Raw genomic sequence first — 13,846 nt, 5'->3', positions numbered from 1 at the left:
TGCAATCTAGTGGCCACAATGTAGTATTTTCCCCAATCACACTTACAATGTTGTATATGATAGGGCTATTTAGAATTAGCGATGGGGGGGCTTTCTGATCCCAGGTGAGTATAGCTGTAAGCTGGTGTGTCTCCTGAACTGCACCAGGAGGAACCCAGGACCCCCTGCACCAGGAGGAACCCAGGACCCACTGCACCAGCGTAGGGTCTGACAATGGGCCCAAGGATTTCATCCCGATACCTAATGGCAGTCAGGGTGCCATTGTCTAGCCTCTAGAGGTCTGTGCGTCCCTCCATGGAGATGCTTCCCCAGACCATCACTGACCCACCACCAAAATGGTCATGCTGAACCATGTTACAGGCAGCAGAATGTTCTCCAAGGCTTCTCCAGACCCTTTCACGTCTGTCACATGTGCTAAGGGGAACCTGCTCTCATCTGTGAAAAGCACAGGGCACCAGTGGTGGACCTGCCAATTCTGGTGTTCAATGGCGATTGAGCTCTGTGGTGCCAGGCAGTGAGCACAGGGCCCACTAGAGGACTTCAAGCCCTCAGGCCACCCTCATGAAGTCTGTTTCTGATTGTTTGGTCAGAGACATTCACACCAGTGGCCTACTGGAGGTCATTTTGTAGGGCTCTGGCAGTGCTCATCCTGTTCCTCCTTGTACAAAGGAGCAGATACCGGTCCTGCTGATGGATTAAAGACCTTCTATGGCCCTGTCCAGCCCTCCTAGAGTAACTGCCTGTCTCCTGGAATCTCCTCCATGCTCTTGAGACTGTGCTGGGAGACACAGCAAACCTTCTGGCAATGGAACGTATTGATATGCCATCCTGGAGGAGTTGGACTGCCTGTGCAACCTCTGTAGGGTCCAGGTATGGCCTCATGCTAACAGTAGTGACACTGACCCTAGCCAAATGCAAAACTAGTGAAAAACAGTCAGAAAAGATGAGTAGGGAAAACAAATGTCAGTGGCCTCCACATGTAAAACCATTCCTGTTTTGGGGGTTGTCTCATTGTTGCCCATCTAGTGCACCTGTTGTTAATTTCATTATCACCAAAGCAGCTGAAACTGATGAACACCCCTCTCTGCTACTTACCTGACCAGATCCATATCCTAGGAGTTTCATTGGCTTGATGCTGTACTCTGATTAACAAATCTTCCTTTCATTTTTAAAACTTCGTCTTTTATATTTAACCAAAAAAATGGGTACTTTATTCTGTTTCTGTGCCCTAATATTAACTTTAGTGCGTTCTTTTACTGAAATTTTGCATTTCCTAGACCTTAGCAGTAATATTGCGTGATAAAAAAATATGGCAACTACCGCTATTTTATTCTCTAGGGTCTCGGCTCTCAGAAAATATATCACGTTTTGGGGGGTTTATGCCATCTTCAGGCCTAAAATTATTTTTTTAAATGTAATCCAAATAAAAAAGCAAAAACGGCTCTTTCAGCGAAAAAGTATCGGGAAGCGAGGTCAGAACCTAGTCTGGGGAGGGGAAAAAAGAATTCCACCGTGACAGGAAAAGTCAGAGATAAGCTGACAGATCCCGCCATGTATGGGGGTTTGTTCAGAGATGTAGTGATGGGACCGTCAATCCTAATGACAGTTGCAGAGGACAGATGATTGGCCTAACAAAGGAGTAATAGAAGAATGTTTCTAGAGAAGACAGTTTACACAGCAGGAGCCGGAGAGTCAATGAGGTGACAGAACAGCCGGATGGTAGAATCACACACATCAAAAAACAGTCAAATCCCTTTTGTTGGCATAAATACTACAGCTATTATCATAGAAAACAACACGTCAGGCACCCAGAATGCCGGAACTCCGGTTCCTATCACGTTCTTCTAGGACCGAATATTTTAGACTCTCTTCCTCTTCTGTATAAGCCATTGACTCTTCAAAGACGTTCGTTGAAGTCCCACTTTGGTTTCATATGATCTATGTCCTCTCTGAAAAGACCAATTAGTTGCGGTTTGCTGGCTTGGTTCACATATCCACCGTCTTTTTTTTTTTTTTCTGCCATGTCCAGTCACAGGCCCCCCATTCTCTTTCCTTGGACAGAGCAATGGAGGTAGACAGGGGCCACTTCAGCCCAGGCACACCAAGTCCTCCAAGGTATGGTGAAATCAGCAATTAGGTAAGCATTAATAAAAATCAATCTTTATTCCATCCAAAAGAGTAAATATGCTCCAAAATAAGAGTTGGCTCTACCTTGGAAGAGTCTTGTGTGCGGATTGGAGACCACTTGTCAAGGCATGTTGAGTGAGGCCCCCCCCCATTCTCTTTCCTTTGACAGAGCAGTGGAGGTAGACAGGGGCCAATCTCCGCTCAGGCACACCAAGGCCTCCAAGGTAAGGTGAATCTAGCAATTTGGTAAGCATTAATAGAAATCAATCTTTATTCCATCCAAAGGAGTACATACGGTCCAAAATTAGAGTTGGCTCTACCTTGGAAGACTTCTGTGTGCGGATTGGAGACCACTTGTCAAGGAGCAGTGAGTGAGCGCCCCCCCCCATTCTCTTTCCTTGGACAGAGCAGTGGAGGTAGACAGAGGCCAACCTCAGCCCAGGACACCAAGTCCTCCAAGGTATGGTGAAGTCGGAAATTAGGTAAGCATTAATAAACATCAATCTTTATTCCATCCAAAGGAGTACATACGCTCCAAAATAAGAGTTGGCTCTACCTTGGAAGACTTTTGTGTGCGGATTGGAGACCACTTTTCAAGGCAAGGTGAGGACAGCTCTAGCCCATCCTATACCTGAAATTGGCTTCTAGTGCTTGCTCTGCCTCCAGCAGGGAAATATATTATGCCTGTCCTGCCTGCGATATCAAATTTGACCACTAGATGGAACTAATAATAAATGTACTGTTTTACAGAACCTAGAGACTATTTAGATAATAGTTAATACAAATTGCCATAGTTCTGAGAGAAAGGGAAGGGATTCATCTTGAGAGCTCAGACTCCATTTTAAAAACTAGGAGAGAAGGATCCAGCTATCAGAGCACATGTTGGATTAAAACTTGCAACCCCTAAAGACAGCATCACTGGTGAAATTTGTTTTTTGCCATCCATAGCCTAACTTTTCTTTGTGTTTTTTGTATGTTCTTGCATTGATTATAGCAGGGCTTTTTTCAGCGGGGAACATGGGGGAACGCAGCACCTCCAGCACTGGATGTATATAATGGAAAGGTGTGCTGGAGGCTCTATTGATACTGGCTGCTAGGGGATCTATTGTTGCTGTAGGGGATCTATTTTTGAGTGGGGTCTATTGTTGCTGGTGAGAGATATGTTGTGTCTGGGGGGTCTTATCTTTCTGTCTTTTTGTCAGGGCTCCAGGTGTGACCAGAGGTGTGTGGACTGACACAGAGAAACGCAGGCTCCTGGAGTGATGTATAAGCATATAATTTATTAAAGGCTATACACAAATATAAACACACAATATACAAAAAAACAAACCTCCAGCTGATAACGGAATGCACACAGACAAGAGTAGTCAGGGCTGGTGAGGTGGAGTGGTCAGACAGGCCGGGTCAGAAACAATCAGGCAGACAAGGTACCAGAGGAGCAGGCAGGAGAGTGGTCAGGAATAGCCGGGGTCGGTGCAGGAAGAGTTCTATCAAAGTCAGGAGTCAGGCAGAGGGATCAGGAAGGCAGACAACAGGATCAGGTTCAGGATACAGGGGCTCATGGGCACAATACACCAAGGCACTGACTGCAGGCCTGGCCACTCCTTAAATACACCTCCTGCAATCAGCCTCAGGTGATGGCTTAATTGCAGGAGTGAGCTTCTAGCTGCTGAGAGCACCCGCTGGCCAGCCCTGGTACTGCAGCCCACACGGCAGGTGAGTCCCACCACCAGTGCTGAGTCCATTCCTGACACTTTTGTTCCTGGGAGGGATCTACTGTTGAGGGAGGGAGTCTATTATTGCTAGCTGCTGGGGGGGGTTTAGAGATTTGATGTTGCTGCTGGGGGTCTATTATTGCTGGAGGGATCTATTGTTGCCAGGGGGTCTATTGTTGCTGGCTGCAGAGAATCTATTTTACTGCTTTATCTTTAACAAATTCCAAATTACTTAGCACAACAATATGATAATTGGTTCTGTATTCTCTAAAAGGGCGCAGTACTGGGAGGTGGGTAGGCGGTGGAACCAAGGGGCGATGCTCGGAGGTGGGTAGGGGGTGGAGACAAGGGCTCACTCAGAAGGGGGGAGTTCCTGCATTATTCTCTGAGAAAAAAAGCCCTGATTGTATGTGTTTCTCATCTGCTTTTCCTAATAGTTCCACCTGTCCTGTTTTGTTAATAAAGTCTTGCTTATTGCAGGATCGGAGGGTTTAGCTGCATGTCGCATTACATAGGGAAACGGGCAGCAAGGGCAGAACAGTTCCAGTATTTTATTTGATTACTCCTTCAAAAAAGCCTCAACATGGCATGGTGGTCTCTTTATTTCTTTACTTCTCCACTGTCTAGTTCTCATTGAAAGCTAAAGCCCATACATATTGTACCACGGAAACATAGAAGAGTGACAGAAAAAAAGGGGTCATTCGGGGTTATGGTGACCCCTTGACAGGGAACATGGGCTCACCCAAGTCAACAGATTCTAAGAACAAGTTGGTCTTCATCAGAGCTCCTGAAGGCAGAGATGGGTTGGGAACCCTAATGGCCCCTGGTTTTCTTTTCTGCAAACTGGCACCAGGTCATGGTCCTAAGGATTGCTCCACCAAGAGGTTATTGGGGGTTATGGTAACCCCTGACAGGGAACGTAGGCTCACATGAGGCACCGTGTCTAACTACAAGTTGGGCTTCGCCAGACCTCCTGAACATAGAGATGGGTTGGGAACTGTAATGGATCCTGGCTTACTTTTCTGCAAACTGGCACCAGGTCATGGACCTCAGGGTTGCTCCACCAAGGAGTTGTTGGGACAGAAAAGCTACAGTGTGGGGGCTTTCATGATGTGGCAGATTAAAGAGTAGCATGGCCCAGGCAGAGGTTTTTTATCTTAAATACTAGAGTACGGGGAACCTCTTGCTTGCAGCTCATTGGACTGGCAGAGATGGGAACATGTCACAGCTTCCCACAGAATCGGGCAATCTGGGTTCGGACTTCAGAACCCAACTTCAGACCCAACACCTCCCTAGTCATAAGAAATCATTATGAAGGCTGTAAAGAGCAAAAATGTGGAAGCACTGATTTGTAAAAGATCTGGTATAACAGTCTCCTTAATCATGTCCCCAGTCTCCAACAACTCGTATAAGATGTCTGCAGTGTCTGACCATCTCCTGTAGTATGTCTACAATCTCTGACCATCTCCTGCAGTACGTCTGCAATCTCTGACCATTTCCTGTACCATGTCTGCAGTCTCTGACCGTCTCCTGTATCATGTCTGCAGTCTCTGACCATCTCCTGTAGTATGTTTGCAATCTCTGACCATCCTCAGTACTATGTCTGCAGTATTTGACCATCTCCTGTACTATATCTGCAGTCTCTGACCATCTCCTGTACTATATCTGCAGTCTCTGACCATCTTCTATACTATGTCTGCATTCTCTGACCATCTCCTGTACTATGTCTGTATTCTCTGACCATCTCCTGTACCATGTATGCAGTCTCTGACCACCTCCTGTACCATGTCTGCAGTCTCTGACCATCTCCTGTAGTAGGTCTGCAGTCTTTGATCATCTCCTGTATCATGTCTTCATTCTCTGACCATCTCCTGTAGTAAGTCCGCAGTCTCAGACCATCTCCTGTATCGTGTCTGCAGTCTCTGACCGTCTCCTGTACTATGTCTGCAGTCTCTGACCTTCTCCTGTAGTATGTCTGCAGTCTCTGACCATCTCCTGTTTCATGTCTGAAGTCTCTGACCATCTTCTGTACCATTTCTGACCATTTCTTTTAAAATGTCTGCCATCTCTGACTATGTCCTGTATATGTCTGCAGTCTCTGGCTATCTTTTGTTGTATGTTTGCAGTCTCTGACCATCTCATTTTGCATGTCTTCTGACTCTGAAAGCTTTCTGTTAGATTACGTTGACTAAATAGTATGTGTGGTCCTTTGGTGATGTCGGGGTCCACACTCGAAACTCCGTATATCAGCTACATTGACCACCACTGGAGTAACCCTTCCTCTTATATCCAGAACTAAGACAAAGGTTTTGGCTGCAGTCGTTCTTTTATCGTGGAGCAAATATCAATCTTTCACCAATTCAGACATTTGTGATCATTTAGAACAGAGGGGTCTATGTATTAATATTTTCACCCAAGGCTCACACGGGTTTTAATTGGAAAATAATGATAAATTGACCTCTAGATGTTGTCTCTCAGGCAACCTTCCAGATAAGATGCCAATATATTTTGTACAAACATGTTGCAGAGGATATGCATACAGCAATGACCTCTGTTTTTTTGTCCCCAAAGGCACTGACCAACAGGTAAATGTCAAGTCTTTCATAGTTCAGAGTCTGTGCGCAGGCTCGTCAAGTGAAGCTTTGCTGGAATAGCTGTAGGTCTTCTCATCAATGATTCACCTTCCAGATTTGAAACGGTTGGAATTCTTGTAGGCTCCGGCTTCGGCATCTTTAGTGTGGGCACCTGGCTGTGACAGCTTGCGGCTTCACAGCCGGGTGCCCACTGTGCATGCTCGAGGTGCGCTGCACTTTGTGAATGGCCCCATAGTCTTCTGGTACCTGTCACATGTCCCAGAAGACTACAGAGGGAGGGGGGGAGGACAACCTCCGCTTCCGATCACCTAGGCAATCGCAGTAGAAGTGGGAGCAGATACCTGTCAAATTTGGGTACCCGCTCCCCAAAGGTGCCAATCCTTAACGGGGAGCGGAGGACAAAGCCTTAAAGCTGAACTTCCCCTTTTTGGTGGAGCTTCACTTTAAGCTGTTTTAGGGGATTGATTTAGGTGTTGTCCTTGATCTATCTTCTTTGATAGGAGTGGATCTGCAGCATGTTGAGTTTTTCCTGAATGATCAGTGCCAGCAGCTATGGCCAGGAACACTGATCATTGTATTCTAATGGTAGGGAATATCCGCAGAAGTGGATGACCCAGAGGATTGAGTTCCCTGTAGTATTATGTCCACAAAAGTGGATGACCCAGAGGACTGAGTTCCCTCTAGTTGTATGTCCACAGATCTGGATAACCCAAAGGACTGAGTTCCCTCTATTTTCATGTCCTCCGAAGCAGGTGACCCAGAGGGTTGAGTTCCCTCTAGCTGTATGCCCACAGAAGTGGGTGACCCAGCGGATAGAGTTCCCTCTAGCTGTATGTCCACAGAAGTGGGAGACCCAGAGGATAGAGTTCCCTCTAGCTGTATGTTCACAGAAGTGGGTGACCCAGAAGATAGAGTTCCATCGAGTTGTATGTCCACAGAAGTGGATGACCCAGAAAATCGAGTTCCCTCTAGCTATATCTCCACAGAAGTGGGTGACCCAGAGGATTGAGTTCCCTCCAGCTATATGTCCACAGATGTGGGTGACCCAGAGGATAGAGTTCCCTCTAGTTGTATGTATACAGAAGTGGGTGACCCAGAAGAGTGAGTTCCCTCTAGCTGTATGTCCACAGAAGTGGGTGACCCAGAGGATTGAGTTTCCTCTACTTGTATGTCCACAGACGTGGGTGACCCAGAGGATTGAGTTCCCTCCAGCTATATGTCCACAGATGTGAGTGACCCAGAGGACAGAGTTCCCTCTAGCTGTATATCCACAGAAGTGGGTGACCAAGAAGACTGAGTTCCCTCTAGCTATATGTCCAGAAAAGTGAGTAACCCAGAGGATAGAGTTCCCTCTAGCTGTATATCCACAGAAGTGGGTGACCCAGAGGATAGAGTTCCCTCTAGCTGTATATCCACAGAAGTGGGTGACCCAGAGGATAGAGTTCCCTCTAGCTGTATATCCACAGAAGTGGGTGACCCAGAGGATAGAGTTCCCTCTAGTTGTATGTCCACAGAAGTGGGTGCCCCGTGGATAGAGTTCCCTCTAGTTGTATGTCCACAGAAGTGGATGACGCAGAAGATTGAGTTCCCTCTAGTTGTATGTCCACAGAAGTGGGTGACCCAGAGGATAGAGTTCCCTCTAGTTGTATGTCCACAGAAGTGGGTGCCCCGTGGATAGAGTTCCCTCTAGTTGTATGTCCACAGAAGTGGATGACGCAGAAGATTGAGTTCCCTCTAGTTGTATGTCCACAGAAGTGGGTGACCCAGAGGATTAAGTTTCTTCTAGCTGCATGTCCACAGCAGCCAGCAAATCCCAGTAATTAGTCTTAACTGGATGCTGGCTCTTTAATTAGGCTAATTAGACAGTGGCCTAAGGCTTCGCATTCACAGTGGCCTTGTGACCTCCTAATTTGCCAGAGGTGACAACCCATCATCAGGTAGAAGAATGGCACTGCCTGCGTATGTGCAGGACCGAACTGGATGTGCCGAGACTCCGCACTGTCTGCTAACACTGGCTGGACTGCCTCCCCCTCCCATCTCTATTACAGGGTCCACGGAGGGAGAACCGGGGTGAGTCACTGGCCTGTCTTCTGCAGATACCATGGCTTAACGGGCAGCACAGTGGCTAAATGGTTAGCACTTCCACCTAGCAGCACTAGGGTTGTTGGTTCAAATCCCAACCACGGCACCACCTGCCTGGAGCTTGCATGTTCTCTCTTTGCCTGTGTGAGTTTTCTCCAGGTACATCAGTTTCCTCCTACACTCCAAAGACATGCTGGGAGGGGAATTGGCCCTAGTATGTGTGAGTTAGGGACCTTAGATTGTAAGCACCATGTAAGTACCTGAAATAAATAAAATAGATATGCATGCCATAGCGCTGGCAGGTGGGCGTGGCTAGCAGAGGGAAAACCATCTCGCTGATTGGTCCAGAGACCAGCTAGCTGCAGGCTGCCGGGTTGACTGGCAAGTGAAGCCTTGCCCCCCGCGTGTGTTGTGCTTTCAGCCCAGCAGTCAGGGTGCAGGTGGGACTTATTTGTCGTCCATATTTTTCGCCATTGATCGTCTTGTCTTTTCATTTCTGCTTTATTGCATTCACTGAACACATGCCGTCTTTTCACTTATTGGCCGCGTTTATTTTTTATGTCATTTTTATATCACCATTTGACAGCATTTTTCGTATATTTTTCTTTTTATGTTATTCTCATTGATCCACTGTACACTTGATGGTTTTTTATTCACTATTTGGCCACGTTTCATCTTTTTTTGCCATTTTCTTATGCCACTTTTTTATCTCCATTGACAGCGATTTTGGTTCTCCTATATGGTATCTTTATGCTGTTTATTCGCTGACACTTGTTTTTTGCATTCACTGCTTGACCACGTTTTTCTCCTTTTTGCCTCGTCACACATATTGTGGATTCACCTCTGTGGACATTACTTTGCACCCTAGTTCCATGGTTTATGTGATTGTTCACTCATTCTCTGTTTATGTGATTGTTCACTCATTCTCTGTTTATGGGATTGTTCACTCATTCTCTGTTTATGTGATTGTTCACTCATTCTCTGTTTATGTGATTGTTCACTCATTCTCTGTTTATGGGATTGTTCACTCATTCTCTGTTTATGTGATTGTTCACTCATTCATCTATTTGTAGTTGTTGTTTTTTATTTATGTGTTATTGTTCATTCAGGTTTACTTGTTTTTAGGGCAAGTAGCGCAGCGCCATCTTTTTTTCCACAAAAGGGCAAGTCAGCCTCGCCCACACGCTTAGGAGATGGTGATATACAAATCTTTGAATGGTGACCCCAGTATCGGGAGGAAACTATTTCATCTCATCTCTCAGACACGGGGCCACACAATGAAGTTGGACAAGAGGCAGTTCGGTCTTACACTGTGTAAAGGGTTCTTCACTGTTATGCAGGCCCTAGACGGGGAGAAAACCGGCCAAATTTTTGACCGAAAAAAAAATCGGCCGATTTTCAGGTTGTTAGTGGGTAATCAGTCGGCCATTTTTCGTGATTTTGATACTTTTTTTTATCGGTCATGTTGGGAAAAAAATCGGTCAATTTTGTTCTTCAGCCGATTTTCGCGGCAATGATGGACAAATCGGCCGATCTTTTTACCGATTTTAAAAAATGCGCATGAGCAGTGACCGGCAAGAAGAAAGAAAAGAGGAAAAGAAGAAATAGAATATGAATAAGAAAAAGAAAAAAAGAAGAAATAGAATATGAATAAGGAGAAGAAAAGAAGAAATAGAATATGAATAAGAAGAAGAAAAAGAAGAAATAGAATATGAATAAGAAGAAGAAAAAGAAAATGAATAAGAAGAAGAAAAGAAGAAATAGAATATGAAGAAGAAGAAGAAAAAGAAGAAATAGAATATGAATAAGGAGAAGAAAAGAAGAAATAGAATATGAATAAGAAGAAGAAAAAGAAAATGAAGAAGAAGAAAAAGAAGAAATAGAATATGAATAAGGAGAAGAAAAAAAGAAATAGAATATGAATAAGAAGAAGAAAAAGAAGAAATAGAATATGAATAAGGAGAAGAAAAGAAGAAATAGAATATGAATAAGAAGAAGAAAAAGAAGAAATAGAATATGAATAAGAAGAAGAAAAAGAAAATGAATAAGAAGAAGAAAAGAAGAAATAGAATATGAATAAGAAGAAGAAAAAGAAGAAATAGAATATGAATAAGGAGAAGAAAAGAAGAAATAGAACATGAATAAGAAGAAGAAAAAGAAAATGAAGAAGAAGAAAAAGAAGAAATAGAATATGAATAAGGAGAAGAAAAGAAGAAATAGAATATGAATAAGAAGAAGAAAAAGAAGAAATAGAATATGAATAAGGAGAAGAAAAGAAGAAATAGAATATGAATAAGAAGAAGAAAAAGAAGAAATAGAATATGAATAAGGAGAAGAAAAGAAGAAATAGAATATGAATAAGAAGAAGAAAAAGAAGAAATAGAATATGAATAAGGAGAAGAAAAGAAGAAATAGAATATGAATAAGAAGAAGAAAAAGAAAATGAATAAGAAGCAGAAAAAGAAGAAATAGAATATGAATAAGAAGAAGAAAAAGATGAAATAGAATATAAAGAAGAAGATGAAAAAGAATATGAATAAGAAGAATAAATAGAATATGAATAATAAGAAGAAAAAGAATAAGAAGCAGAAAAAAAAAAGAATTTCAGTCTGATATTATATTTGACATTTAAAAGTATAGCAACATTGTATCTATTTGTATCTGAATAGAAACATCTGTATCCGAAATGGATACAAATTAATACAATGTTGCAACTTTTTCTTTTTCTTATTCATATTCTATTTCTTCTGTCAAATATAATAGTGGAGCTCTCTGCAGGGACACTGCTATTATATTTGCCGGCCTTAGACGGGACGAAAATCAGCCAATGGTGGTAATGTCAGCCAACTGAACGACCGATTTTCTAAAAAAAAAAAAGCGGCCGGTTTTCTCCCTGTCTATGGCCTGCATTAGAGTGGTAAGGATGTGGAACTCCCTTCCACAGTTGGTGGTGTCAGCAAGGAATGTACATAATTAAAAACTGTTAGGCGTGTTTCTTAGCAATCGCAATGTGTGGGGGTATGGAAAGGAGAGGTGACCTTTGGTGGTGTCTTCATTCAGCCTTAGCAACCTTGGAACTATGTAATTGTTTCTGTTTTTTGAACTTTTTGTGTCCTTGGCGAGAAATTCGATGTCCGTCAAAACCAATTGTTGTGTTTTGCATCTTTTGTCTCTACAAGACCCAACCAAACACTTTATATTGCAATATCTTTTCAAGTCACAAGTAGATTTTTTATTTACTGTATTTGTCTATTTTATAAACAGGCAAAAAAAAAAAAAGGTGAGCGGCGTCTTTTAGCTGGCTTTCCTTAGAAAGCAATCACAGCCTGAGTAGAAAAACCCGTCCTCTGCCAGTATGCTGCAGAGAGGGACCCTTGCCCTCTGTGTGGAAGCAGTGGTCTCTCTGCAGAGGTCCAACCAGCGGCAGACTGACATCTCATGGGGCCCCCGGGCAATAGGGGATCATGGGGCCCCTGTGTCCTCACCCACAGCCAAAAAAAGCCTATGAAAAAGCCAATTAAAGGTACAAGGGGCATCTCATGGGGCCCCCTACTGACCCCGGGCCCTCGGGCAGTGCCCGAGTGCCCAAATGGTCAGTCCGCCCCTGGGTCCAACACACCCCTAGCTGAGTTCAACCTATAGCTGTGCAATTTGTAGCTCTCACGCTCCCTGCTGACTGGAGAAGCTCTGATTCAGAAGGGAAAGTGCCGGGCTCCTGCAGAGAGACCACTGCTTCTGAACAGAGAGCAAATGACCCAGAGCCGTGGAAAAGGGGGTAACACCAGTCCTCCTGTACGGGGCCCAGGCCAGCAGGGGGGCCACGCAGCGGGGTGAACTGGATGTGGGCAGGGAGGGTGAGGGGCAATTATTGGAACCGATCCCCTGGATTCTTCTCCTCCACCTGGCTTCTTCTCCTCCACCTCCCGCTGGCATTCAGCTGCTGCACAGAGAGCCATACATGGAATTGGTTCCAATAATTGCCCCCCCCCCCATGCACCATACATTTCCCCCCACTGTCCAGGCACCCCTCTGTAGTGTTTTCCCATCTGGTTCACCCAGCTGCCTGGGCCCCCACAGTACCGGCTTTTCTCCTCTCCTTCCCACCGGCAGCTACAAGCCTCAGGATGTAGAGTTGGGGAAGGGTCCGGTGTCACATTTACCAGCCCCTTCCTTTCCTGAATAAACACAATGAGTGATCAGTACTGATCACTCACTGTGTTCATTTATAAAGGAAGCCTAGTCAACTGTGTTTTTTTTTTTTTTTTTGTTGGGGAGACCCAGTCATGTTGGCTTTTTGGGGCCCTGTGGTTTCTAACAGCGGCCCTGAAATGACCTTCATGCTGGCAGGGGACAGGCCTTTCTACTCTATTTCTGAAGAAAACCAACTTGAATGTATAGCTGACTTAAACTAAACATTGAATTGATGAATAAACAGCTGCTGGGAAAAATGTGAAAACAATGAAATAATGAAAACAAAAAAAGGGCCACGAATGTTTCAAAAAGTGAAAAGAATAAATAGATACTTTTGAGGGTTTTTTTTAAATGATTGTATTAAAATTCTGGCTGTCTCTATCCAGGGCACAATGAGACGTCAAAGAATCCTGGTGAGCGCCTCCTTGTTCTCCATTCTGACTTTTCTGATGGCGAGGTGGCTCACGAACCCCAGCGACATCACCCGTACGGTGCGCCTTGCCCCAACGCCAACCAGGACTCCGCTCCCCGTAATGAGGCAGTCGGTGACCCTGTCCAATGACACCCACACTTATCATCTGAACCTGACCAGTTTTGAGGTGGAGTTCCCCTACCTACAGAGTTACAACTGCACACTCATCCAGGGGCCACACTCGGAGGAACCAGGAGATACCAACCAAAAACTGCTGATCCTGGCGGTCAAATCCCACCCCAAGACTGGGGCCAGGAGGTCAGAGCTGAGGAAGTCGTGGGCTAAAGAGAGGCAGATATACGGATACAGAATTAAGCCGCTCTTCTTGTTGGGAAACACGGATGTGAAAGGACATATGGAAATCGTCAAACGTGAGAACCAAGTGTATGGAGACATTCTACAATGGGACATGAGCGAAGGACACCATAACCTGTCTCTGAAAGAGCGCTGTTTCTTGGAGTGGCTGTATCTGAATGTACCACACGTGGACCACATTTTTAAAGGTAAGAGAGGAGTGCCCCTGGCTGGGCACACTACAGTGTTTGCAGATTCTGAACAAGCTCTTTAACCACTTGACCTCCGTGCATGACCAGGGCATTTTTTTTTTTTTTGCAATTCGGCACTGTGCTACTTTAAAGTGTTACTAATCCCACAACAGTAAAATC

General features: G+C 44.7%; 1 protein-coding gene across 1 annotated transcript in view; it reads left to right on the top strand.

Annotated features, from left to right (window-relative positions):
- The first annotated feature begins 13,095 nt into the window (after positions 1 to 13,095).
- Positions 13,096 to 13,846, top strand: part of LOC149433935 (beta-1,3-galactosyltransferase 5-like) — a 5,708-nt gene continuing 4,957 nt past the window's right edge. The window contains exon 1 of the mRNA XM_089664263.1: positions 13,096 to 13,684. Coding sequence (XP_089520389.1) covers positions 13,102 to 13,684 — 583 coding nt within the window. The 5' untranslated portion in view covers positions 13,096 to 13,101. The remainder of the gene's footprint in view (positions 13,685 to 13,846) is intronic.

Source organism: Staurois parvus, unplaced genomic scaffold (assembly GCF_062004578.1).
Source record: "Staurois parvus isolate SC_StPar_1 unplaced genomic scaffold, SC_StPar_1.0 ptg001871l, whole genome shotgun sequence".
Lineage (NCBI taxonomy): Eukaryota > Metazoa > Chordata > Amphibia > Anura > Ranidae > Staurois > Staurois parvus.
The sequence above is the reverse complement of the archived record's forward strand: the minus strand, read 5'-3'. Positions and strand labels throughout refer to the sequence as shown.